The sequence below is a fragment of the Geotrypetes seraphini genome, chromosome 7 (genome assembly GCF_902459505.1).
Source record: "Geotrypetes seraphini chromosome 7, aGeoSer1.1, whole genome shotgun sequence".
NCBI lineage: Eukaryota > Metazoa > Chordata > Amphibia > Gymnophiona > Dermophiidae > Geotrypetes > Geotrypetes seraphini.
Genome location: NC_047090.1, coordinates 194,015,173 through 194,042,448, shown reverse-complemented (window position 1 = coordinate 194,042,448; position 27,276 = coordinate 194,015,173). Strand labels below are relative to the sequence as shown.

Below are 27,276 nucleotides of genomic sequence, written 5' to 3'. Positions count from 1 at the left end.
ATGGTCCACCACCTTCAAACTAAAACTAAACACAGAGGAAACAAAAGTCTTTTGGCAAGCCCCAATGACAAAATTATGAGAACATCGTTAAAAATAAACAACCACGAATATCCAATACCATAAAAATACTGGGTATCACTCTAGATCAGTGGTTTCCAACCCTGTCCTGGAGGAACACCAGGCCAATCGGGTTTTCAGGCTAGCCCTAATGAATATGCATGAAGCAAATTTGCATGCCTATCACTTCCATCATATGCAAATCTCTCTCATGCATATTCATTAGGGCTAGCCTGAAAACCCGATTGGCCTGGTGTTCCTCCAGGACAGGGTTGGGAATCACTGCTCTAGATGACACCTAACGATGGCTGACCACACAAACTTACTTTTGAAAAAATGTTTTTATACACTGTGGAAGCTAAGGCGCATTAAAAAATACTTCGACCCAACATCCTTCAGGTTGCTGGTGCAATCGCTGATCTTATCCATCCTTGACTACTGCAAAATCATCTACCTGGGTTTCCCACAAAAAACAGTAAAAAAATTGAGATTAGTACAAAACAATGATGTTTGCTTAATCTTCAGACTGAGAAAAAAAGACCACATTAGCCCCTGCACTGGCTACCAATAGAAGCGTGAATACTATTCAAATTTGCATGTATCTGTTTCATACAAGTCTGGGGACTAGCACCTTCCTACCTGCAAACTCACTTCATTCTGCACAACCCCACACGAACAACCAGAAACAAAAATATTTTTGCATACCCAAAGATCTCAGGCTGCAGAAACAAATCCTTCCTGGATAGAACCTTCATGTTCCAAATGAATACGGTAGACAACAAGTCTGGCTGAGAAACTGCAAAAAGGAACCCAAACTGACTTACAATGCATTCCGAAAATCTATTAAAACCATCCTTTTCGACAAATTCATTGACTAAACAGACCACCCTCTCTCTCTATGATATTCCCCTCTGTAAACGCTATTACAATCTCTCAGGAAGCTCCAATTTTCCCATGGAACTTAAATTAGTATGTAACTTTTCTATTTTAGGCTTCTTGTTATTCGCTGACTGTCCAGCCTTCTTTCAATGTGAACCGCCTAGAAGTCGCTTGACTATGGCGATATAGAAAAATAAAGTTATTATTATTTTATAGGGAAAAAGGTACTTAAAGGAGCAAAATAAACAAGAGCTTGGATTTCACTAATGCAGTGTGTTGAAACTATGGTAAACAACATGGTTTGCTTGATTTCTTTGAAGGTGAGAATAAACATGGCTAAAGGTAAGTCGGTTAATGTAGTGTATCTACATTTTCAGAAAGCTTTTGACAAAGTTCCTCATGAGAGGCTCCTGAGAAAATTAGTCATGGGATAGGAGACAATAATCAGCTGTGGATTAGGAATTGGTTATCAGACAGAAAGCAGAGGGTAGGGTTAAATGGCCATTTTTCTCGGTGAAGGAGGGTGAGTAGTGGAGTTCTGCAGGGATCTATACTGGGGCTGGGGCTATTTAACATATTTATAAATGATCTGGAAATTGGAAAAACAAGCAAAGTGATTAAATTTGCAGATGACAAAACTATTCAGAGTTGTCAAAACACCTTTGGACTGTGAAAAATTTCAGGCAGACCTTAGGAAATTGGAAGACTAGGCATCCAAATGGCAGATGAAATTTAATGTGGACAAATGCTTTTTGGTCTCTGTGCCTTTATCTTATTGAACGCAGAGTTGAGTATTGGGAAGGAGGGAGGGGATTAGTTTCTACGTTTTTATGTCATAATAATAATAACTTTATTTTTATATACCATCCTACCATAAAGTTCTAGACGGTTCACAAGAGAAACGGGATAATCAGTGAATATACATTAAAATATTAGAAATAGAGAATTGAAAATAAAAGAAACAACTGAATCTCAAGTTACAAATCTATCAAACAGATGAGTACCAGTTTTCTAAAGGAATAATAGGATGAGGCATATGGAATAATTGTGTGTTTCTTGATAATCAATAAAAACTGATTTTACATAATGTGGACAGATGCAAAGTGATGCACATCAGGAGGAATAATCAAAATCATAGTTACCTTTTGCTAGGGTTCCTCTTAGTCAGCTTCCACCAGCTCTGAAGCATTTCCTACCCCTTAGTGTTGAAAATTGTTTTAAAAAGAATGATTTAAATAATAATAAATAGTGGTTGTAATAGTTTACAGTGGGTTTAGTCTACTATATATTTGCCATATAGGGGACTCAGACAGTAGAAGTCCTTTCAGCATTGTCTTCACTTCCCCACTGGGAGAACTGCCAATTAAGCACCACTCCTGCGCATTAAACAAATATAGCTGCTATTCTGTCAAGTTGTTTCAATACCATCCTCTTCTATTTAAGGATCCTTTTGTGTCTTCAGTACCTCCATCAGGAGTATCAATGAGAAGCATAAAGGGCAAATTCAGTAATCAACCATTGCTCTGGCAGGCCTTCCAGCAAGCCCACAAGGCTTAAGTTCCCTTGTCAGTTTTTTCCTCTTGTGCACGAACGTTGTTTTGTAAGGCCTCCAAGATCTCGCCAATACGGACATTGGCATCCTCGACTGCTCCAACTCGCCAGTTCTCTGGGTTGTCTGTGCAAGTAGTAATAATAATAATAATAACAGTTTATATACCGCAGGACCGTGAAGTTCTATGCGGTTTACAATGCTTAGAAATGTTACAGATTGAGTGAATAAACAGAGTTACAGATTGAATGAACAAACAAAGTACAGATTTAGCGACAGGTGATTCTTGCGCTCGGTTGTTAAGGACTAAGATTGAATGGGTTGGTCTCCTAAGTATTTCAGGAATAGATGTGTTTTCAGACGTTTCCTGAATTCTCCATAGGTAGTAGGCACAAGCAATTGTTCAAGGTCTTTACCCCATAATGCTGCTTGATATGCGAGAAGATGTTGATGATGACTTTTAAATTTACAACCTCTAACCGGTGAAGAAACGAAGTTCAGGTGTGAGCTTCCCTTGTGTCTGTTGGTTGAGAAAGAGAAAAGGTCTGTTATGTATTTAGGGGCTAAGCCATAAAGTACCTTGAAGCAAAAACAACCAAACTTGAATTTCACACGTGCCTCCATTGGTAGCCAGTGTAAAAGTCGATAGGAAGGTGTCACATGATCAAACTTCTTCAAACCACAAAGTAGTCTAACCGCTATATTTTGAACCAGTCGCAATCGCCGCATGTATTTCTGGGGGAGTACCAAGTAGGCGATGTTACAATAATCGAGTTGACTCAGAATAAGGGATTATACTAGAATTCGAAATGATGAGGCATCGAAGTAAGCTCTGATGGACCGAAGTTTCCAGAGGGTTTAGAAGATTTTTCTGATCAAGGAGTCCACCTGGTTTTTCATGGTCAGGTTTTGGTCCAGTGTTACACCCAATATCTTCATAGTGGGTTGAATTGGATAGCTGAGGTTGTTGATGCACATTGGTGCTTTAGTGTCGAGTGGGTATGGCGCTGCTATGAAAAATTTAGTTTCTCTGAGTTTAGTTTTAGTCTGAATTCGGTCATCCATTGCTCCATCCGATTTAATACTTCTGTTGCTTTGGGGGGTGACTTCCGAGACAGAGTTGGTGAATGGGATGATTATCGTGAAGTCGTCAGCGTAGCTAAATAGTTTTATCCACAGCTGGGATAGTTGTGCACCCAGCGAGGACATGTAAACATTGAAGAGCAAAGGGGATAGCGGTGATCCTTTTGGCACGCCAGATGGATTGCTCCATGTATCTAAACGGACTTGGTATGTGCGTGATATAAGGAAACCTCGAAACCAGTTCAGTACTTCTCCTCTGATTCCGATTGCGTCTAGGCATTGTAACAGTTTTCCATGGTCTACCAAGTCAAAGGCGGAACTCATGTCAAATTGCATGATTAGGGCGTTGAGGCCCTTACTGAACAAGTAGCGCAATTACCGTTTCAGTGCTAAATAGAGGCCTAAAACCAGATTGAGTTTCGTGCAGGAGGGAGAATTGGTCAAGGTATTCCATAAATTGGGTGTGTACCAGCCCTTCCATGATTTTTTCCATAAATGGAATAGATGCTACAGGTCTATAGTTGGTTATTGATGTTGCTGGTTCTTTACAATTTTGGGGGATTGGGGTTATTATAATATGACCATTGTTGGTAAGGAAATTTCCATTATATAGGTTATTGGTTAGATAATTTAATAAGGATAATTTAAAGCCTAATGGAGCCGCTTTCATAATCTCTGGGGGACATGAGTCCAAGACACAGTATGAATTAGAGTATTTGTTATATAATTTGATGTAGTTGTTCCAATCTGAGTTGGTATTTCATTTCTTGGTATATCAATTGATTGATATTCGTATGCAGGAATTGTCGAGTAGTTGTTTCTTAGGTTTTTGATTTTTGAGTCTAAGTGTTGTGCTAGTTCGTTTGCTGAGGGTAGTTTGGCATTATGCATGGGTTGAGTGTGGCGTGTGGTGTCGAATAGGTTTGTAACTGTGTTGAACAGTTCTTTTGTATTGGCTCCTTTTGAGCCAGTATTAGATGAGTTGATTTTGGACGAGTAAAATGTTTTACGTTTTTCTTTTATCTGTTGTTTGTAGAGTTTTATGTTGGATCTCCAGATGTTTCGGTCTGACGCTTTTCCCGTTTTTTTCCAGATTCTCTCTAATCGTCTTACTGATTGGTTCATTGTTAGAAGTTCAACGTCAAACCATTTGTTGTATTTGTTTGAACAGCTTTTGCTCTTTCGTATTGGGGCAATTTTATCTAAGATGGACGTGCTAGTTTTCATCCAGTGAGCATGAAAACTAGCACGATTTCAATGTAATGATTCCAAATGTGAGATTTGTGCAGAGTTACTCCACCACCGTAATCTGACTGGGCTGTTGCTGTATGAATACGGGGGGGCCACTGGAACTGCAAACTCTGCCATCTTTTCCTTTCTCAAAACTTTGCCTGACATTTTTGATAGAAACTTGTCCATGAAAGTCACAGCAGTTGCAAGGGAGTTAACTGTGCAAATGGAAGGTCTCCTATTCAAAGGAATGGAGCTGATGAGGTGTGGGAATCGCAGAGAGGCATACACACATCCACCACATCCTCTTTTTTATTTACTTTCCTTATGAAAAGGTTTGTGTGCCTTTAAAATATTTGTTTCGACTTTGCTCACTGTTTTCCAGATGTTTCCTTCCAGCTGAAGAAAGCTGGTGTTTTTTGAAGTCTAGGATATTGACTTTTGAATGAACGTTCTCCACACCTGTCGTACTATTAAACCACACCAGATGATCACCTACTATTGCAAAAACACACTTACCTCTTCCTAATTGTAAGCACCAAGTCCAGCCTAGCTAGGGAAGATGAGGATGGAATGAGAGAGGATCAGGAGTGATTGGGGAATAGTGGAGGTGGGGGGAGGAGAGCTGAGGAACGGAGGTATGAGCGGTGTGGGAGATGTGAATATGATCCCTGATTCTGTGACTTTTCTATTTTTCAGGGGTCCTGCTTACACCAGAGACAATTGCTGGCAGGTAAATCCCTTTTATTCATTGTCTATTGTAGGCGCTCACCTGCAAGTGTATAGTCTTCAGATATGGGTAATAATACTAATTATGAGAATTCATAGAAATACATCAGCAGATAAAAGCCAAAAATCCCATCCACTATGTCCCTATAGGCTAAGGATTTTTATACCTGCATTGTAAGGTCTTAGAGCTTTATGGTTATAGAAATATGATGGCAGATAAAGGCCAAATGGCCCATTCAGTCAGCCCATCCTCAGCAGCCACTATTTTGTCTGCCACGCTTTCTTGAATTTAGACAGTCTTTGTCTTCACCACCTCTACCAGGAGACTATTCCATGCATCTACCACTCTTATCTGTAAAAAAAGTATTTCCCTAGATTACTCCTAATGGGAAGCTGTTCTAGGGAATGCTGCAGGAGCATCAGCTGTGATGGGAGTTGCAGTGTGATATTATGTAGGTGGTTCCTTTTCTAGTGGGGTGGGAACAAGTTTATTCACTTAGATCAGGGGTAGGCAATTCCGGCCCTCGAGAGCCGGAGCCAGGTCAGGTTTTCAGGATATCCACAATGAATATGAGATGGATTTGCATGCCCTGCCTCCTTGAGATGCAAATCTATCTCATGCATATTTATTGTGGATATCCTGAAAATCTGACCGGAATTGCCTACCCCTGACTTAGATCAACCATGTCCTGATGAGATTAAAGCCAAAATTTCCTCCTTTGTAATAATCCAACAACATAGAGCAATGAAGCTGTACTTGAGAAGCATTTGATGTGCTATCATTTTCTCCAATGACAACTCTTTTTCATGTTGCTTACTCAATGTGTGTGTAGAGCATTGTGATCCATGATTTTAAGCATCTCATTTACAGTAGAAAGTGAAATACATTTGTAATGTGGGAAAGAGAAACCCAAATTATAGCACAGGATGCAAGGTTCCACATTAGGAGACACCGTCCTTTATGTTGAAACCCCCGCTAGGAAAGAAATAGAATGATAGGAATGATTGGGAAAGGAATGGAAAACAAGGATGAGAACTTTATAATTTAGGAGCATAAACCTTTGAATATGAGGCCCCCATATGCTTATACTGGATATCATTTCGTATGTGTCTGACCCTTTGATCTGAAGGGAAACCAAGTTAATAAACTGGTAGTATCGGTTTTGATTACTGATCAAGAAATAAAGTCTGCACCTTTTGGGGGAGATACATACCGGGGGGGCCAAAAGTAGGGATACAATATTTATTCACTATTTCTTTTTATTTTACAGGTATTGAATAGGTGTAATACTGTACTGAATGTTGATCAAGTGAAAGGATATAACTGCTACAAAAACTTCACACGAATGTTATTTGTCACACCTGTAAAATAAAAATCATAAATATTATATACTTATTTTTGGCCCACCCTGTGTGTGTTTAGAGGATTTAAGCATGTAGAACAATGCTGACTTGCTCAAATAGACACAAAATGATCAGGAAGTACACACATGTAAAAGATAGGTGCTCACTTGTATCGTAACATAGCCCTTTCAGTCTTTATCTGCTTTCATTTTTCTATCCAGTCTGCCCTTCCGTGCCATTTGCTCTCCCTTGCCCAAACTAAATTCAAATAGTTTTTCTTCACCACCTTCACTGGGAGGCTGTTGAACAACTTCATCATCCTTTCCATGAAGAAGTCTTTCTTCAGGTTACTCCCGAGTATGTCACATAAGAACATAAGCAATGCCTCCACTGAGTCAGACCCGAGGTCCATCGTGCCCAGCAGTCCGCTCACGCGGCGGCCCAACAGGTCCAGGACCTGCGCAGTCGCCCCCTATCTATACCCCTCTATCCCTTTCTTCAGCAGGAAATTGTCCAATCCTTTCTTGAACTCCAGTACCGTACTCTATCCTAGTACGTCCTCTGTCACCTTTCACCATCATCTAATGTCCCCTCATTCCAGAGCTGCTTTTAGTTGAGAGACTCGCTTTCTGTCATTTATATCACGGAGATATTGAAACGTTTCTATCTTATCTCCTCTCCTGCCTTTCTTTGAAAATACGTTGCTAAGTAAGACTCCTGAAAAACAAGTTTGTAAATAATTTCAAGCACAGGCTTATAAGGTGAATTTATATACACTCAGAATTGTATAATTTGACCAAGATCTTTAACTCGGTTCCCATGTGTTGTGACAAAGACCACTGGCCATTTTAGTAGCCGTCCTCAGGACTGATTCCATCCTGTTATATAAGAACATAAGAAGTGTCATACTGGGTCAGACCAATGGTTCATCCAGCCCACTATCCCGTTTCCAACAGCGGCCAATCGAGGTCCCAAGTACCAGGAGAAACCCAAATTCTTGTGCAACAGAACTGGTAGTCTTGACTAGTGGGTAAAACTCTCACTAACCTCAAGGATTGTAGAGAGCCCACTATTTTTTTTCTCATGCTCCACTTTTCATCACACTGGGATGAGTTCCACCCACTCAGTCTTACTTTCTACAAGCGAGGAGTAGGTCTGTTTGTTTTGCTCAAGTTTAATTTTTGGGGTTTAAAAAAAAAAAAATCAAAAATCAGATTGAAGGCTTTTGGTGCTGCAGAGGATCCCTGTCACTCAGGGGCATCTTTGGCTGCGAGGAGATAGAGACTCTTAGGGCTGAGAAAGTTGCCTCAGGTTCGTCCACAGTGGGTTTGAGCGCAAACTGATCAGTTCCCATGATGGCTGACTGCATTCCTCTCCTCATGATGTTACTTGGCTCCAGTGGGAGTCTTAGGGTCCAGTTCCATGTTGGGGACTGGATGGCAGCCCAAAAAAACAGGCCATCTGTTGAACTCCAGGTCTGTCTGAGGCAGAAATCTTCTTTCCCCTCTGATCAGAGGCTTCCCTATGCAGCTCCAGCACAGCAGCGTGGCAAAACTGATTAGAGCTATTGCAGCCTATGGGGAAATCGGGGAGGAGGAGCATTAAAAAGTCATTTTTAGAAGTTGCTGAGGTCAGGTCCCCCCACCCCAAAATCCCCTTCCCTGCTTATTTTAGGTTTGCATTTTTCTCTAAAGGCTGTTTTAAGTGCCAGAATTGCTATCAAGGTGACCATCTTGGTTTTCCTGATTTTGCTTCAAAAGCCTCCATCTACCTCAGTACCCCTTAAATTTAGCTTTAAAAAAGTCTTAATGGACTTCTCAGGTGGAGATACTTCAGATTCATGCCTGATTTGTGGCGGATGCCAATCAGAAAGAGGTCATTGTTCCACATGTCATGTGAGGGGGAGGGACCTCATGCTTCACCTCCCCTCTCTTTATGCTTCTGGTGGCCTTGGTACCCAGTTCAAGCATTTTCTGGGCCAGAAATTCTGGCTGGAGCCAGAGAAAGTTTGTTGGCATTTCTGGTGAAGCGCAGTCACATGCCAGTGGACAATTGCCAGAATTGTTAGAATATACAGCACTGCATGCGCCTTTCAGCGCTATAGAAATAATAAATAGTAGTAGTAGTAGTAAGCCAGTGCGGGAGATCCTGTCAGGACCCTCTGGGCAGTGGTTCGCTCCTGAATTCATACACATGGTGTTATGAAGCCTTTTTAAGTTTCAGAAGCTGACCTAACCCCACAGGAGCTTTGGCGGAGGTAGTGCCAGGGTTCTCAGCGAAAAGTGCAGGGTCCACCACAAGAAGTCATACAGACGTGGTGGGGACCCAAGCTCCACTGGACTCGAGACGAAAGTTCAGAATCCATGCCCTTAATTTCTTGTTCAGGTCCTCAGCTCTTGCAGATTCAGCATCCCAGTTGGGAGGTGGTGGTGGTGTTACCACGATCAGGTGGCAGCTCTGGATCTTGGAGAAAACCTGAGGGTGTGAAGGTTGTTCAGACTCTCCAGCCTGCAAGATTTAACTGCAGAAGCGCTCCAGGAATTGAAGTTGGAACTGCCTCGGGCCTCCATGGCTCGGTGCTCATTCATGGGCAGCACTAAGGAGCAGAGATCATTAAAATGTTAACAGATCACAGGGATATTCCTGAGGGGCCATTGAGGGAAGCTAAGTTCATGGCTAAGCTCTACCTGATGGGTGCTGAGTTCCAGCAGCAATTTTCTACACCTAAAGTGGATTCGCTGGTGGCATAGGTTACAAAACAAGCTTCACTCCCTAGTTGAAAAGGGAGTAGTCCTCAAGGACACACAGGACTGCAGGATAGACTTTTGCCATCAAAAGACAATTTGAGGCTGCTGCAATAGGGCTGAAAACAGCAGAGGCAGCATCTTATATTGCCCGGGCATGCCACTCTTGGCTTAGCCAGATTCTGGATCTGATCAGCAACATAAACTCCCAGTTCCTCTTGGAGGGGGTTCATTTATGTTAAAGATGCTCTTATGACCTTTTTAGGGTCCTGAACAAGGTCTCTACTTATGCCATCTCTGTCTATAGAATGCTCTGGATTAGGCAGTGGGCAACAGACTTGGCCTCTAAGGCGACCCTAAGCAAACTACTCTTTATAAGACAGTTGCTGTTTGCCAAGGGCATGGGTGATCTCATGACTGGTGTGGTGAATCATAAGCCAAAATCCTTCCCAAATAGCATACCCTGGAATGCAAGAGGATCTGGTAGGAGAAATTTTCATGGCTCCTAGAAGTTTCGCCAGTATTCAGGAAAGTTCTCCAGTCAAAGGACGTTCGGGAGCACTAGGCGTCCCCAAACTTCCAGATCCCGTTCCTCTGCGGCTTCCAGGAAACAGCAATGATGCCAAGCCAGCAACCGTTCCCCTGAGTGTGGGGGAAGGCTGGCAGAATACTGGCAGGCTTTGACACGGATTTCTTGAGACCAGTGGGTGCAGGAAGTCATTGAGGAGGGGTATAAGCTAGAGTTCTACCAGCCCCTCCCAGACCCCTTTATCGCCTCTCCGGCAGAGGTCCATTGCTTTAGGAGCCATAGAGCCCGTACTGCAATGGGAATGGGGCTTGAGTAGATACTCGTAATACTTCATTGTGCCCAAAGGAGACTCAGAAGACTGGAGACTGATAGAGATGTGTTGGTCATTGCCTTGGTGCCAGGGGAATAACGTGCCTCTCTGGATCTAATGGAGGCATACCTGCATATTCCCATTTTTCTGGCTCACAGAAATGTCTTGAGTTCCATGTTCTGGAAAAGCATTTCCAATTCTCTGCATTTCCTTTTGGCCTGGTAACAGCTGCTCGGACTAAAGAGGACTGCGAGGAATTACAAAGGGATCTGAATAAGCTAGGGGAGTGGGCGATGAGATGGCAGATGAAGTTCATTGTAGAGAAATGTAAAGTATTGCATGTGGGAGCAGAAACCCGAGGTACAGCTATACGATGGGAGGGATGTTATTGACTGAGAGTACCCAAGAAAGGGACTTGGGGGTAATAGTGGACAAGACAATGAAGCCGTCGGCACAGTGCGCGGTGGCCGCTAAGAGAGTGAATAGAATGCTAGATATAATCAAGAAGGGTATTACAACCAGAACGAAAGAAGTTATCCTGCCGTTGTATTGGGCGATGGTGCGCCCGTATCTGGAGTACTGCGTTCAATATTGGTCGCCATACCTTAAGGATATGGCGATACTCGAGAGGGTTCAGAGGAGAGCGATGCGTTTGATAAAAGGTATGGAAAACCTTTCATACACGGAGAGACTGGAGAAACTGGGGCTCTTTTCCCTGGAGAAGAGGAGTATTAGAGGGGATATGATAGAGACTTACAAGATCATAAAGGGCATAGAGAAAGTGGGAGGGACAGATTCTTCAAACTTTCGAAAAGTACAAGAACGAGAGGGCATTCGGAAAAGTTGAAAGGGGACAGATTCAAAACCAATGCTAGGAAGTTTTTCTTCACCCAGCAGGTGGTGGATACCTGGAATGAGCTTCCAGAGGGCGTGATAGGACAGAGTACAGTAATAAGGTTCAAGAAGGGATTGGACAATTTTCTGAAGTAAAAGGGGATAGAGGGGTATAGATAGAGGACTACTACACAGGTCCTGGACCTGTTGGGCTGCCGCGCAAGCGGACTTCTGGGCACGATGGACCTCTGGTCTGACCCAGCATAGGCACTTCTTATGTTCTTATGAACCTTAACCAAGGTGATGGTTATGATGGCAGTGCATTTCCGCAAGGCAAGAATTCAGGTGCATACTTATCTAAACGATTGGCTCATAAGAATGCCCTTGAGCAAAGAGGGAGCAACAGCAGTGGATCAAGTGGTTCAGCTCATACAGACATTGGACTGGGTAGTCGACTTCAGGAAAAATCATTTGATCCTGACTCAGTCTCTGGAATGCCTGTGAATCAACTTCGATATGGTACAGAATAGAATCTTCTCCCGGAAGCACACAAGATGAAGCTCATGAGATAAATTTGCGACCTGCTGACCTCAACAACTTGGCAATATCTTCAACTGCTGGGATCCATGGTAGCCACAATAGATATGTTATCATGGGCAAGAGCGCACTTGCACCCACTTAAGGAGTTGCTCCTTTCCAGGTTGGCTTCGCATTGGATTCCCTGGACCTCCTGCTGGTCAGGTAAGGCATGGTCAGGTAAGGCATGGCACAGCCTGGACTGATGACTGGGAGCCATAGTCCTTGACCTGGGGAATGCCATTATGTGTCTTCCAGTGGACAGTTCTGATGACAGATGCTGGTCTATTCAGCTGGGGGGGGGGCCTCATTACGTGGGATGCCTGCTGCAAGAGTAATGGTCCCTATCACAAAGAAACTGGTCAATCAACTGCTTGGAGCTGAGAGTAATAGTTAGCTCTGTAAACTCTGGGCAGTGCCCTGGAAGAAAATGTGGTCTAAGTCTTCTCAAACAACTCAACTGCAGTAGCATATGTAAACTGGCAAGAAGGCCACCAGGCGTGCACCGCTGAGCCTGGAAACTTGCCTGCTCTTGGCCATCTCAGTGGATCATGTAGCTGGGGTGGAGAATGTACAAGTGCAAGTGGACTTCTTAAGTCAGCAGACATTGGATCCTTAGAGTGGTCCCTCAGAGGGCCCTTGATAGCATAGTCGGGCACTAGGGGTACTCGATATTCAACCTCATGGCCTCATCCTCCAACAAAAGGCAGCTTGTTTTTTCAGTCGAAGGTATGAATATGAACCCAGAAGTACCGGGCTTAATGCTCTGTTCCAAGTCTTGCCTGTGATGGAGCTCCTGAATGTGTTTCCTCCATGGCCAGTGATGGAGTACTTCGAGTCAGCATGCACCCAGGTCAAGTGATCCTGGTTGTTCCTGATTGGCCGATGTGGCCGTGGTACGCAGACTTAGTGTGTCTGCAGAAGGATGAGGCTTTCAAGCTTCCTTATCACCCAAGTCTTCTCTCACAGGGCTCCCATTGCTCTGGAAGATTTGGAGTGCTTTGGTCTTACAGCATGGCTCTTGAGCATGAAGCCTTAGGGGGATGCCCACACTTTTTGGGCTTGCGAGCTACTTTTAAAATGACCAAGTCAAAATGATCTACCACCAATAAATTTTTTTTAAAAACACAAAGCACACTGTAAGCAGAGAAAATGTGAATTATCATTTATATTCTGGGGGTTTTTCAAAGAGGTCAAGGCAGATGACTCTATGCAATGTCACATCAGTAACAACTATACAAAAATAGACAAATATACCCCCTCTCTTTTTACTAAACTGCAATAGCGTTTTTTAGCGCAGGGAGCTGCGCTGAATGCCCCGTGCTGCTCTCAGCGTTCATAGGCTTTCTGTGCTAAAATCCGCTATTGCGGTTTAGTAAAAGGGGACCATAGTGCAAAATATAGACAGAAAATAAATTCTCAAAACGGACACATTTTGATCACTAAATTGAAAATAAAATCATTTTCCTACCTTTGTTGTCTGGTGATTTCATGAGTCTCTGGTTGCACTTTCTTCTTCTGACTGTGCATCCAATATTTCATCCCTTCTTTCAGTATGCTGTGTGCTTCAAGACCTCATTCCCTATGCCAGCTTTTTCTTCCTCTCTCCCTGCCCCCTCTCCTTTCTTTCTTTCTTTCTCCCTGCCCCCTTCTTTCTGTTTGTCTTTTTGTCTTCCTGCCCCCCTTTCTTTCTTTCTGTTTCCCTTCTTTCTTTGTCTTTCTGTCCCCCCTTTCTTTCTTTCTGTTTCCCTTATTTATTTGTCTTCCTGCCCCCTTTCTTTCTGTTTCCCTTTCTTTCTGTCTTTCTCTCTCCATGCCCCCTTTCTTTCTTTCTGTCTCCCTGTCCCCTCTTTCTTTCTGTTTACCTTCTTTGTCTCTCTGCCCCCTTTCGTTCTGTCTGTCTTTCTCCATGCCCCCTTTCTTTCTGTCTCCCTGTCCCCTCTTTCTTTCTTTCTTTCTCCCTACTTCTCCTTTCTTTCTGTCTCCCTGCCTGCCCCCTTTCTTTCTTTTTCCCTGCCCTCTCCCAAGCCACTGGCGCTGCCATCGGGGAATAGGCCTCCAAACCACCGCTCTCCCTGCTTTCCGACGCAGAATCGTCGGGCCAACTAGCATTCCTCTCTGCGAAGTCAATTCTGATGTCGGAGAGGAAGTTCTGGGCCAGCCAGGCAGCGATTGGCTGGCCTGGAACTTCCTCTCCGACGTCAGAATTGATATCGGGTGGGGAAGGTTGGTCGGCTCGGCACTTCTGCATCGGGAAACAGGTAGAACGCGAAGGCAATGCGATCGATTTGCATTGCCTTCGCGATCTACTGGTCGATCGTGATCAACCATTTGGGCACCCCTGCCTTAGGGTGTAAAAGCTATTTACCTGAGGTTATTTCCACATACCTGAAGTCTTAGAAGCAGTCCATGTTAGTGGCCTTTGCAAAAGCCTGGAAGTGTTTCTGGAATTGGTGCAAGAAAAAGTGCTCAGACCCAGTGACTGCACCGGTTTTGTTGGTGTTGGACTTTCTGCAGGAAGGTCTGGAAAAAGGCCTGGCAGTTGGCTCTCAAAGTACAGATAGCTGTAGTTTTGGGGAGTTTCCTCACACCCTTCTCTTATGTTGGCACTCTAGGACTCGCTAGAGCTTTGGTACTGACTGAGGGGGTGGAGCTCATCCCAGAGTGATGGGAGATGTAGCATGAGAAGAAAATAGTGAGCTCACTACAATCTTTGTGGATAAAGAGGGTTTTTACCTGCTGATCAAGATTACAATTCCTGCTTACAAGAAAGAAGCTTTGCAAGGTAAAAATCTAATCTTTTCTTGTAGCACGATTCCATGCTGCCGATCCCAGGGCAAGAATTGGCTTCCCCCATGTCTAAATAGCAGACTGGATTTTTCCTTCAAGAACTTGTCCAAACTTTTTTTAAACCCAGATACACTAGCCACTGCTACTACTTCTCTGGAAACTAGTGCCAGAGCTTAACTATTCTATGAATTAAAAAAAAAAATAATCCTCTTATGTGTTTTAAAAGTATCACCATGTAATTTCCATCGAGTGTCCTCCTAGTCTTTGTACTCTCCTGGGGCAGCCTCTAGTGGCCAAAGTCCATTGAGAGTCCCTCAGGGAAAGAGCCACAGATCAAGGAAACGAAGAGGACCCATCTTCTCCAGATCCTTCATCAATTTCTCCAAATCGTCTCCGAACAGCAAGTACCTCCTAAAGGGAGGCCACATCTTGGAGGCTGTATCCATCTAATGATGTAGCCATAGTCTGTGCAACTACTGAGGCAATGGAGTATGAGGCAGTGAGTCTGCCATTGGTTAGAGAGGCATCTATAGGGTTTGTCATTGCAGGCAAGGACAGTATTCAGGTAGACTTAATCACACTCGGTTGAATCCTGGAGAATGGAAGCTAGGACTGGAGGCCTTTCAGTTCATTCAGGGCTGGTGAATCCACTGACTATACACTCCAGTACCAAAAGTGAACCTCTTCAGCTGCCAGAGGGAGGCAGCCTCACCTGGAATAAATGCCTATGTCCAGCCATGGCTGGTGCTCCTGTATGTCTTCCCTCTGTGGCCTCTGATCGGCCGACTTGTGTGCAGAAAAACTTTTGTCTTAGAGGCTCTGGTTTGGCCTTTTTGGCCATGGTATGCAGACCTAATGTAGTTAGTGGTAGGTGAGCCATTCCTTTTACTCGGGGCACATGGCCTCCTCTCAGGATCCTGTGGTCATGGAATGTCTGGATCCCTTTTGGCCTTAGAAATGAGGCATTTGAGGCATATTTTTTCCCCTCATTGTTGTCTCTACCTTGCTTAATTCGTGGAAGTCTTCCACGTTGCTGGCCTATGTGTGAGTCTGGAAATTATTTGAGAACTGGTGTGCCAAGCAAGAATTATCGCTTTGGAAGGCACTGATTTCTGACGCCTTAGGTTTTATGCGGCAAGGGTTGGATCAGGGCCTGGTGCTAAATTCCATAAGTCTAGGTGACTGTCCTTTACAGTTTTCAGGGTAGAGTTCAGAGCCTTTCTTTGGCAGTACATGGGTAGGTGACCTGCTTTTTGAGGGGGGGGTTTCAGTTGCAGTCTTTGTGCCCTTCCTTTCCTTACTGGCTCTTAAATATTCAATTATGGTGAAGGCTGTTTTCTTTGTGGTGATCACTTCAGCTCGAAGTTGTTGTCAGAACCTGTACTCTGCTCTTTGGAGGATTTGGGTCTGTCCAATCGGTTTCTTCCTTTTCTGCCCAAGGTAGTTTCTGTTTCACATGAGGTCATGACCCAGGTGACTATATTAGTTAAACAGCAAACAAAAAAGAGAACTGCAGAGATATACAAAATGCCAAGTCTTTAATCAATAAATAAACAGTTTGTATCCAAAGAAAAAGGTCCACATTGGGTTATAATCCACGACCCGACACGGTCTGTGTTTCAAAAAACACTCCTTCCTCAGGGGTCCTAAAGGTATTAAAACCACATTCTAGGGAACCATTTGGTATACAACTTGATAAAAGAATGAAAATGTTTTTCGAAAAACGGACTGTGTCGGGTCCCAGATTATAACCCAATGTGGACCATTTTCTTTGGATACAAACTGTTTATTTATTGATTAAAGACTTGGCATTTTGTACATCATCTCTGCAGTTCTCTTTTTTGTTTGCTGTTTGACATATTACTGCAGTTCTGTTGGATTTTTTTGTTTGTGACTACATAAGTTAGACATCGCTTTGCTGCTTGGAGCAGACAAATGAATTTCACCTTTCTAATCATCTCTTTGTTCTGTTCCATGGTATTTGTAAGGGCTAATCAGCCTCCAAGACCACTATTGCGCATATGATCAAAGCAGCCATAGAGGACAGAGGGTGAGGAGTCAAGATGGCAGCGTGAATTTGGCTGTAGAAAGATGCTCTTAACTGCTGGTTGAACCTGTTCTAATTTACCTTGCTGAAATGCTTCACAAACGTAAGGGAGCGGTAAGGGTGGTTCACCCGACAGCCAAGATTCTCCCTGGATTTTAGCTGACGATAAAGTGTTTAACGGTCAAAACCCCGAACTTACTTGGAGAGGCTCCGGCGTTGAACCATAGTGAAGGAGCACTGTCGGTTTCAGAGTTAGAGATTTCTCTATCCCCTTCAGAAAGTAGTAGTACCCTGCCGAGCTAGTTCATCTCTGTGGTAGCAGGGGGGTCTTTCAACTACGCAATTGTTGCAGGCCCCAGTCACAAGACAGCCACACAGACTCCTGGAGAAGGGAATGGCAGGAAAGAGCATCCGATAACAAGAGACAGCAGTAAACCTTCTCCGGTGGAATCCCTGGAGTCTATCTGGGAGGTTCTCCAGAGGCTGGATTCTAAAGTGACAAATTCTTCTCAAGAAATTTCCAAACTTGTGAGTAAAATTGATTGTTTAGTAAAAAATTTAGAAGGGACTAGAACAGAGTTTGCTGTTCAAATATCTTCATTAAAGGAAGAAGTGAAATTGTTGCAAGAAATTCTGCATCTCTTATTAAAGACAAATTGATCATTCATAGAAAAATAGAGATTATTGAAAATAATAAGATTTAATCTCCCTCTCTTGTATTTTCCAAGGTTCTCTGCCTAGCATATCTTCTTTTGATCTTTTTAAAAGATATTTGCTTGAGATATTGAAGTTTCCTTTGGAGGCTATTCCTCCTTTGAATCAGATTTATTTTATACGTACAAAAATATAAGCGGGGACTCAGGACAAATACAAGAGCAAAGAACAGAAGAACTTAATATTTCAGCAGTATTGGAAATATCTATGAATGAAAATACTGAAAGAGCGACTTTGCTGGTGTCGTTTTTTTCTTCAGGACTTAAATCAGTGATGAAGATGTATTTTTGCAATTTCCAAGCTTTATTTTGTGGAAAAAAGCTATGTGTCTTTCCAGATATTTCTAGACAATCTCAGGAGTGCAGGAAAGCCTTCTTGGCTATGCGACAGAAAGTATTAACTTTGGGAGCTACATTTCTCCTAGCCTATCCCTGTAAATGCCTGATTCGATATCTAGGCACAAAATATGTTTTTTTCCAGCCGGAATACCTGAAGCTTTTTTGGACCTACTTGGATACAAACTATACCGCAGAGACAGAGTGGCTCAAAAAGGTGGGGGCATTGCCATATATTCAAAGAGGGAATTGAATCTACTGGAGAGAACACGCCACAACTGACGAATAAGTTAGTTTCTATGGGTCAAAATTTTGGGAACAAATGGACTGGAAACGAGGCTACTTGCAAGCAACATCAAGAGAGAAGTTGAGAAGTTTTGGAAGAAGGGGAAAGCCGACAGTTGACCGAGAGAGATTGTCGATGGTTCGGGAACCGGTATACCCGGAGGATACCATGCAGGAAGATAGAGGGGAAGACTCACCGGATCACAGGCAAGATAGATCGAACGGGACACAAGAGGGAAGGAAATGCAAGAAAGGAACAGGCCACAAACTCAAGTGTATGTACACGAACTCAACGAGCCTAAGGAATAAGATGGGTGAATTAGAAGCAATGTCACAAAAAGATAACATGGATATCATCGGCATCACGGAAACATGGTGGACTGAGAAAAACGTCTGAGACACTGTGCTCAAGTTCAAGTTTATTATTTGATGAATCGCCTATATAAAACATTCTAAGCGATGAACAATTTTTTTTAAAAAAATGACTTGTTAGGAAACAAACAATTTTAAAAACATTTTAGAGGACAAATATTATTAAGACACAAGTAAAAAGTTAAAATACTTATAACGCATTATAAATTTCTTTATACATGTGGCTTAGTGACAAACATATAGAAGGGAAAGGGGAAAAAGTTACAATTTTCTCAGGCAGAAGAACATAAAAGGGGTAAGAACATGGGAAAGGGGGGAAAAATGGGGAAAAAAAAATTTTTTTTGAAAGTCTACATTGGCTTAATCGTTTAATTAATAAAAGCATCATTAAATAAAAAAGTTTTTAAAAGTTTTTTAAAAGAGATGAGATCCTTTTCTTTTCTGATATAAAGCGGCAAAGCGTTCCAAGTTTGTGGAGCTATAACGGAAAACATTTCATTTCTCCTTGTACCCACAATTTTTAAAGAAGGAACAGTTAGTAGATCTTGAGATGACGATCGGATACAAACTATACCGCAGAAACTGAGTGGCTCATAAAGGTGGGGACATTGCCATATATGTCAAAGAGGGAATTGAATCTACTGGAGAGAACATGCGACAACTGACAAATAAGTTAGTCTCTATGGGTCAAAATTCCGGGAACAAATGTACTGGAAATGAAGATCGGCATCTACTACCGACCTCCCAGGGCAGTCCGAAAAGGCAGATCCTGTTTGACAAACTTGCTGCACTTCTTTGAGGGAGTAAACAGGCAGACAAGGGTGACCCGGTTGACATTGCATATCTGGATTTTCAGAAAGCGTTCGACAAGGTTCCGCATGAACAACTACTTCGAAAAATTGTGAGCCATGGAGTCGAGGGTGAAATACTCACGTGGATTAAAAACTGCCTGGAGGATAGGAAACGGAGAGTGGGGGTAAATGGACAATACTCGGACTGTTAGAGCATCACCAGTGGGGTGCCGCACCAGTGAGGTGCCGCAGGGCTAGGTGCTTGGACTCGTGATCTTCAACATCTTTATAAACGATCTGGACATTGGTACGATGAGTGAGGTGATTAAATTTGCAGACGATACGAAGTTATTCAGAGTAGTGAAGACACAGGGGGATTGTGAAGATCTGCAACGTGACATAATCAAGCTCGAGAAATGGGCAGCGACATGGCAAATGAGGTTCAACGTGGATAAGTATAAAGTGATGCATGTCGGTAACAAAAAACTCATACAGGATGTCCGGGGCAGCACATGGTGAGACCTCCCAGGAAAGAGACTTGGGAGTTTTGATCGACAAGTCGATGAAGCTGTCCGCGCAATGTGTGGCGGCGGTGGCGAAAAAGGCAAACAGAATGCTAGGGATGATTAAGAAGGGGATCACGAACAGATCGGAGAAGGTTATCATGCCGCTGTACCGCACTGGTCGCCGTACATGAAGAAGGACACGGTACTACTCAAAAGAGTTCAGAGAAGAGCGACTAAAATGGTTAAGGGACTGGAGTTGTTGCTGTACAGTGAGAGATTGGAGAAACTAGGCCTCTTCTCCCTTGAAAAGAGGAGACTGAGAGGGGACAAGATCGAAACATTAAAAATACTGAAGGGAATAGATTTAGTAGATAAAGACAGGTTGTTCACCCTCTCCAAGGTAGGGAGAACGAGAGGGCACTCTCTAAAGTTAAAAGGGGATAGATTCTGTACAAACGTAAGGAAGTTCTTCTTCACTCAGAGAGTGGTAGAAAACTGGAACGCTCTTCCGGAGTCTGTTATAGGGGAAAACAGCCTTCAGGGATTCAAGACAAAGTTGGACAAGTTCTTGCTAAACTGGAATGTACACAGGTGAGGCTGGACTCATTTAGAGCACTGGTCTTTGACCAAAGTGCCGCTGCATGAGCGGACTGCTGGGCACGATGGACCACTGGTCTGACCAAGCAGCGGCAATTTTTATGTTCTTATGACTTTGAAGAAGATTGTCACTTAAAATCTTCAGCTATTTTCTGTTGCTAGATCTTAAGGGATACTTTGAGATTCATGTTAGGGCCTTTTCCTTAGGTGTTTCATTATAAGGATCTCCTTATCTTATCTTATTTTCCCTCTCTTTGCAAAATTTTGAGGTCTAAGGAGGTATTGGGTTTCTTTTTCTTTTGTTTTGATTAGTATTCCTAGACAGGAAGCAATATCGTCTCATTGTTCAATCCCTAGTCCTGGGACTTTTGAACTACTGCAACATCCTCTACCTACCATGCCCCGCAAGTATGACAAAACAACTGCATACAGTACAAAACATAGCCCTCAGACTGATCTATTCACTAAGCAAATATAACCACACCACCACCGCATACCTAGACTCACACTGGCTCCCCACACAAGCATGAATATTCTTCAAATTTAACTGTATATTATTCAAAGTAATAAACAGCACCGCCCCCTCCTATCTAATCGATCGCCTAAACTGAAAGAAATCAACCAGACCTAGGAGAACTCAGACCCCATTTACTCACCCCCCCAATCCAAGGAACACAGCGCAAGAAGATGTACGACAGCCTACTAGCAATACAAGTAGCGAAAATAGACCACCACCTCTCAAACATTGACAACTACGAAGGACTACAAAATATTCCTAAGGGAAATTAAAACCCTGCTATTCAGAAAATTTATCAAGAAAAACTAAAACATCTCCTTATTGTTCCCAATCCTGTAATTTTCCAAGCATTCTCTCAACCATGTAATTAGCAACGTTTCCTGTAATCTTTCCTGGAAATGTCTAGTTATCTTCTTCTGTAATCCGCCTAGAACTGCAAGGTAAAAGCAGAATAGAAGTCACTAATATAATGTAATAATTGATGTGAATCTCGTATTACTTGTTCAAGTGTACAACTTGTGTAAATTTTCTAAAATAAAAATGAATGAATGAATAAAAAGCAGTCATAGAGTTGGCCTATGTTTGTAGAAATTGGCCAGTGTGTTCGGGTTTGAAAGCCCAATCGAGCACTTGGGAAATCTGTAATGGTGCGACATGGTGGTTGCTTCATTCTTTTGTGAGGCATTACAGGTTGGACGTTCTCTCCAGAGCTGAGCAGAGCAGAGCAGAGCTGTCATGAAGGGGTCTTTGTCTTCCCCCTCCCAGTAGTTGTGCATGGGTGCATCCTACTTCAGGATGGTTCAGCCAGGCAACAAGGTGAAATTCTTTCCTGATTTCCTTTCCTTTAGTTGGCTGCACCATTCTGAAGCCTGTCTTCGGAAGACTAAGGCCTGGGACTTTTGGGGTGCTCTACTCTTTCCCTTAAAAACACAAATATCAAAACAAGAGAGGAAGCAATAAGTCAGTCGTTGAATATGCAGAGTAGCAAGTGCCAGTCTGGTGGCATTCTTGTTTGGTGATCATTGTAGCTGCAGTGGCTGATAGAGACCACTTGCTTTGGTAGATGCATACTGGAGATTTCCACTGAGCACCAGCAGGTTATACTGGTGAGTTTACTGGAAAAGCTCAGGTGTTTTTGTTTTTTTGCTCTACCTCCATCTACTGGTAGAAGGGAGATAGCACCCAGTTGTTCAGAATGGTTAAAGGAAAGGAACTAAGGTAAGACATAATTTAACCATACACTTACCTATTTCATAAGGATTTCTTCCAGTCATCTTTATCTTGTCCTGGAAGCCTGGTGGTATTCTTTTCACACCAGGGTAATGACTTTCGAGAGTATGTTCTTACAAATTAATGGGTTTGGCACTCTGCCCATAGTTGAAGACACAAGATTTAATTTCATTTTAACTGAGCATTTTTAGATTGTATCATTATCATATAATGGAACTTGAGTGAAATACGATCAGCAATTTAAAACAAATTGAAAAAAAAATATTTTCTCTCAGAAAGAACTCATTGCTACAGTAAATGGTAAAAGCAGTTAATGTAGCTGGGTTTGAACAAATTCCTGAAGAAAACAGTAAATTGTTAAGCTAGACCTGGAGAAAAGCCACGGCTTATCTCTGGGATTAAGTAGCATTGGAATCTTGCTACTTTATGGATCTCTGGACTGGCCTAGATAGATCTTTTATCCTGACTCATTAGGGCAATTCTTATGATTTAATGCTGACTTTTTTTTAAAATAAATTATTGCATACAATAGTATAATGCAATCCAAACCAATGAATTACAAACCTCCATAAAAATACAAGAGAATACAAAAAACCCAAATAGAAGCAAATCTAAAACAAGATTTGAACAGATCGATATGATTCCTATCACTTACTTAGATAGCATTTATCACAAAGCAGTCTTAATTTTCCAAAAACACAATTTCAAAAAAGGCCCTTTTTTGAGTGATAAGAATCAAAGAGCCAGGTTTTCAATTCTAACCTAAATAACAGATAAGAAGTCTTGACTTCAAGTATAGCTGGCATTTTATAAAAAAAAAAACAACTGAGGAGCAGTTCAGCTGTTTTCTATGATTGAAGAACTATAGAAAGATATTTTGAACCCAAAGTAATATAGAAACATGGAAACATAGAAATAGACGGCAGATAAGGGCCACGGCCCATCTAGTCAGCCCACCCCAATGACCCTCCCCTTTCTTTCTCTGTGAATAGATCCCACGTGTCTATCCCATTTGGCCTTAAAATCAGGCACGCTGTTGGCCTCAATAACTTGAAGTGGAAGACTATTCCAGCGATCAACCACCCTTTCAGTGAAAAAGAATTTCCTGGTGTCCCCGTGCAGTTTCCCGCCCCTGATTTTCCACGGATGCCCCCTTGTTGCCGCGGGACCCTTGAAAAAGAAGATATCTTAGATATCATAGAACTTCACGGTATTGCGGTATATAAGCTGTTATTATTATTATTATATCTTCTTCCACCTCGATGCGGCCCGTGAGATACTTGAATGTCTCGATTATGTCACCCCTCTCTCTGCATTCCTCGAGTGAGTATAGCTGTAATTTATCCAGCCATTCCTCATACGGGAGATCCTTGAGTCCCGAGACCATCCGGGTGGCCATTCTCTGGACCGACTCCAGTCTCAGCACATCCTTACGGTAGTGCGGCCTCCAGAATTGCACACAGTATTCCAGGAGGGGCCTCACCATGGATCTATACAATGGCATAATGACTTCAGGCTTACGGCTGACGAAACTCCTGCATATGCAACCTATGATTTGCCTTGCCTTGGATGAAGCTTGCTCCACTTGATTGGCAATCTTCATGTTCTCACTGACAATCACCCCTAAGTCTCGTTCTGCTACAGTTCTTGTTAGGATCACCATTAAGGGTGTAAGTCTTGCATGGATTTTGGCTGCCCAGGTGCATGACTTTGCATTTTTTGGCATTGAAGCTGAGTTGCCAGGACCTAGACCAGCGCTCCAGAAGGAGTAGGTCGTGCATCATGTTGTCGGGCATTGAATTTATGTCTGTTGTGCTTTTGCCCACTACATTGCTTAGTTTGGCGTCATCGGCGAATAATGTTATTTTACCTCACAGCCCTTCTGCCAAGTCTCTTATAAAGATGTTGAATAGGATCAGGCCCAGGACCGAGCCCTGCGGCACTCCACTGATCACCTCCGTCATTTTGGAGGGGGTGCCGTTCACCACTACCCTCTGAAGCCTACCTCCAAGCCAGTTCCCAACCCATTTCGTCAATGTATCGCCCAATCCTATAGAACTCATCTTGCTCAGCAACCTGCGGTGTGGTACGCTATCGAATGCTTTACTGAAGTCCAGGTATACGATGTCCAGGAACTCCCCAACATCCAGCTTCCTCGTCACCCAGTCAAAGAAGCTGATCAGGTTGGATTGGCAGGATCTCCCCTTAGTAAATCCATGTATAGGTTCTCAGGATCCTTTACCCGGAATGCTCAGGACCAGAGAATTTTTTGGGATCTTAGAATTTTTCAGTTTTTTGGAACTGAGGTGTCACCAGTGGCTGTAGTGATTCATATTTGTTGCCTGCTGTGGCCCCACAAGCTTTTTTTGCTGCATCCTGCTTTGCTGACGGCGCTTCCTGTTTCCTCCCCAGCTGGATGTGTCAGACAGGAGGCAAAGAAAATGAATTGCTACAGCCACTGGCAACACCTTGGACATACAACAATGTAAGGTAAGATGAAAAATTGATGTAATGGCAGCATAGAGTAAATTCTTTAAGGTGACTTTGGGGCCAGGTTTCTTTTTTGATGCTAAAAGTCAGCTTTCTTTTTGGTATAAATTGGTAATGCATCAACGTTAGAAAAAAATTTCAGTTTTTGGAACTTCATTTTTTAGAATTGTGGATAAAGGATCTTGTTCCTGTACCTTAAAAAAGCAATTCTTAAGACAATCGGTAACAAATACAAAGTGACTTGGTAAAATCACCTTGACAGCAGTATTCTGCAGCAGCTCTAAATGGAGTGGGTTATATCAGGATATAGTAGTCAGTTTGGGACAGGATTATAGCATGATCAACCTTCTTCAAATCAGTTTGAATAAGAAAAGCCCAAATTTGTCTAGGCATCTGGAGAGCTTCAAATAATTTTCAAAACAACATTAAAAATTCCTTCCGAAAATGAATAAAGATCTCCTAAATTTAATCTTGACACTAAATGGTAGTCTCTCTCTCAAATCTCTTTACTTGAGGACAAGAATTCACATTTTGGCCAACCCACAGCACTGCAAATTTATTGGAGTTATGTTTTTCAATAAATTATTTTGCATCTAGTCATTGTAGAGAATGGTGCAGGAATACTGGGAGTGGGAAGGGGGAGACACTGTAGAGGAATGGATAGGAGCTGTGGGCGGGTGTGTTTGTGTAGGGAATGGTACAGGAGTACTGGGTGTGTGGTGGGGGAGGGAAGTCGCTGTAGGAAATGATACAGGAGTTCAGGGGTGTGGGAAGGGGTCACACTAGGGAGCGGTACAGGAGTGCTAGGTGATGATCATTGAAGTACAAACTCAAGGTAACCAGAATTTATTTTTCAGGTTTCTTGTGTCAAGAACCTGCTTACAGTAACAACCTGATGCGTCAGTAAGTATTGTTTTGTGATCATTTTATAGTTCATAAAGATGACTGGATCCTCAAAAAAAGATCAGCTAATTTCCAGGGTTATGTTTAACCTCAATGGGAATGGAACCAGGCTGCTGGCACTAACATTTAAAAAAAGAGGGGGCAAGGGGAAGATGACAGTTTTTCCCAGGTTCAGTGTGGATTATCTTTGAAAGATACTATTCAAACATGGCATTTAGGGAATGCCAATAGAGAGGTTTCAGTAGTGGTGGAAAAACCCCCAGAAGTGTTTAAAGCAGTGTCTCGCAAATCTCTGGACGTCGCGACACACTAAACCCTGTGCCGTAGCTGGAGGGCATCTAGAAATGGGCGGACGTCATCACGTCGACTTCTGTGCATGCGCAGAGGCCCTCCAGACAGGGCCCTGAGCCACCAGTGGGGAGATGCTGCAACAGGAGAGGCATGTAGAGGAGGAGAGGTGCAGGCGCCGACTGACTGCCTAGAGAACATTTTTTAAGCAGTCAGCCAGCGTCTCGCCACAGCACACTAGCATGCTATGTCACACAACTTGCAATACACTGGTTTAAAGAGAGAGCAGATAAAGGATGCAAATTATCCCTAGTCAGCTTCTAAGCAGTTTGTAGATGCAAGGAGAAACCACAATTTAGAAACATGGTGGCAGATAAAGGCCAAACGGCCCATCCGCAGTAACCATTATCTCTTTCTCTCTCTGAGAGATCCCATGTGCCTATCCCAGGCCCTCTTGAATTCAGACACAGTCTCTGCCTCCACCACCTCTTCTGGGAGACAGTTCCATACATCTACCACCCTTTCCATAAAAGAGTATTTCCTCAGATTACTCCGGAGCCTATCACCTCTTAATTTCATCCTATGCCCTCTCATTGCAGAGTTTTCTTTCAAATGAAAGAGATTCTACTCATGCACATTTGTATTATGTAGGTATTTAAACGTGTCTATCATATCTCCCCTCTCCTGCCTTTCCTCCAAAGTATACAGATTGAGATTTTTATGTCTGTCCCCATACTCCTTATCACGAAGACCACAAACCATTTTAGTAGACTTCCTCTGGACCAACTCTATCCATTTTATATCTTTTTGAAGGTGTGGCCTCCAGAATTGTACACAATATACTAAACTAGTTTTTAGCCTGTTACATTAACGGGTGCTAGAATAGATATGTAGACTTGCGCATTTCTTTCTTTCTTTCTTTCTGTATGTCTGTCTTTCTTTCTCTCTCCCTGCCCCCTTTATCTATCTTTCTGTTTCTCTCCCTGGCCCCCTGTCTGTTATGTGGAATTTGGCAGGGTTCTCCCTTATCCCCAACGCTGTTTAATATATATTTAGGCCCCGATTCTGTGTAGGACGCCCGGGAGGGGCGTCCTATACAGAATTGGGCCTACACTAACCCCGATTCTGTAACCGGCGTCCATGTTACAGAGGCCGGTTAGAGAATCGGATTAGAGTAGACGCAGCCGCTACACTTATCGTGGCAAGGGATCTCCCTGCCGTGATAAGTATAGCGGCCGCCTGTCCGATCACCGGCAGGAGGATGTCCAACCTCTCCTGCCAGAACGCCCCCCCCCCTGAAACTCCGAATCATCGGCAGGAGGGTGCCCAACCCCTCCTGCCGGAAAGCCACCCCCCCTCTGGACCCCCCACGCTAATCCCCCCCCCGTGCTACCCCCCCCCATAACTCCCCCTAACCTCCCCCCAACTAACCTCTAAATTGTTGGCCGGAAGGATGGATCTTGCTGCCATCCAGGCGGCAGGCCCACCTAGTCGAAATGAGGTGGTCCCGCCCTTTCCAGGCCCATCCCCGCTAAGCCTAAGGCCTG

General features: G+C 43.1%; 1 protein-coding gene across 1 annotated transcript in view; it reads left to right on the top strand.

Annotated features, from left to right (window-relative positions):
* DLST (dihydrolipoamide S-succinyltransferase) overlaps positions 1 to 27,276 on the top strand; it is a 157,043-nt gene that overhangs the window by 3,534 nt on the left and 126,233 nt on the right. The window contains exons 2-3 of the mRNA XM_033951095.1: positions 5,498 to 5,531; positions 25,396 to 25,441. Coding sequence (XP_033806986.1) covers positions 5,498 to 5,531; positions 25,396 to 25,441 — 80 coding nt within the window. The remainder of the gene's footprint in view (positions 1 to 5,497; positions 5,532 to 25,395; positions 25,442 to 27,276) is intronic.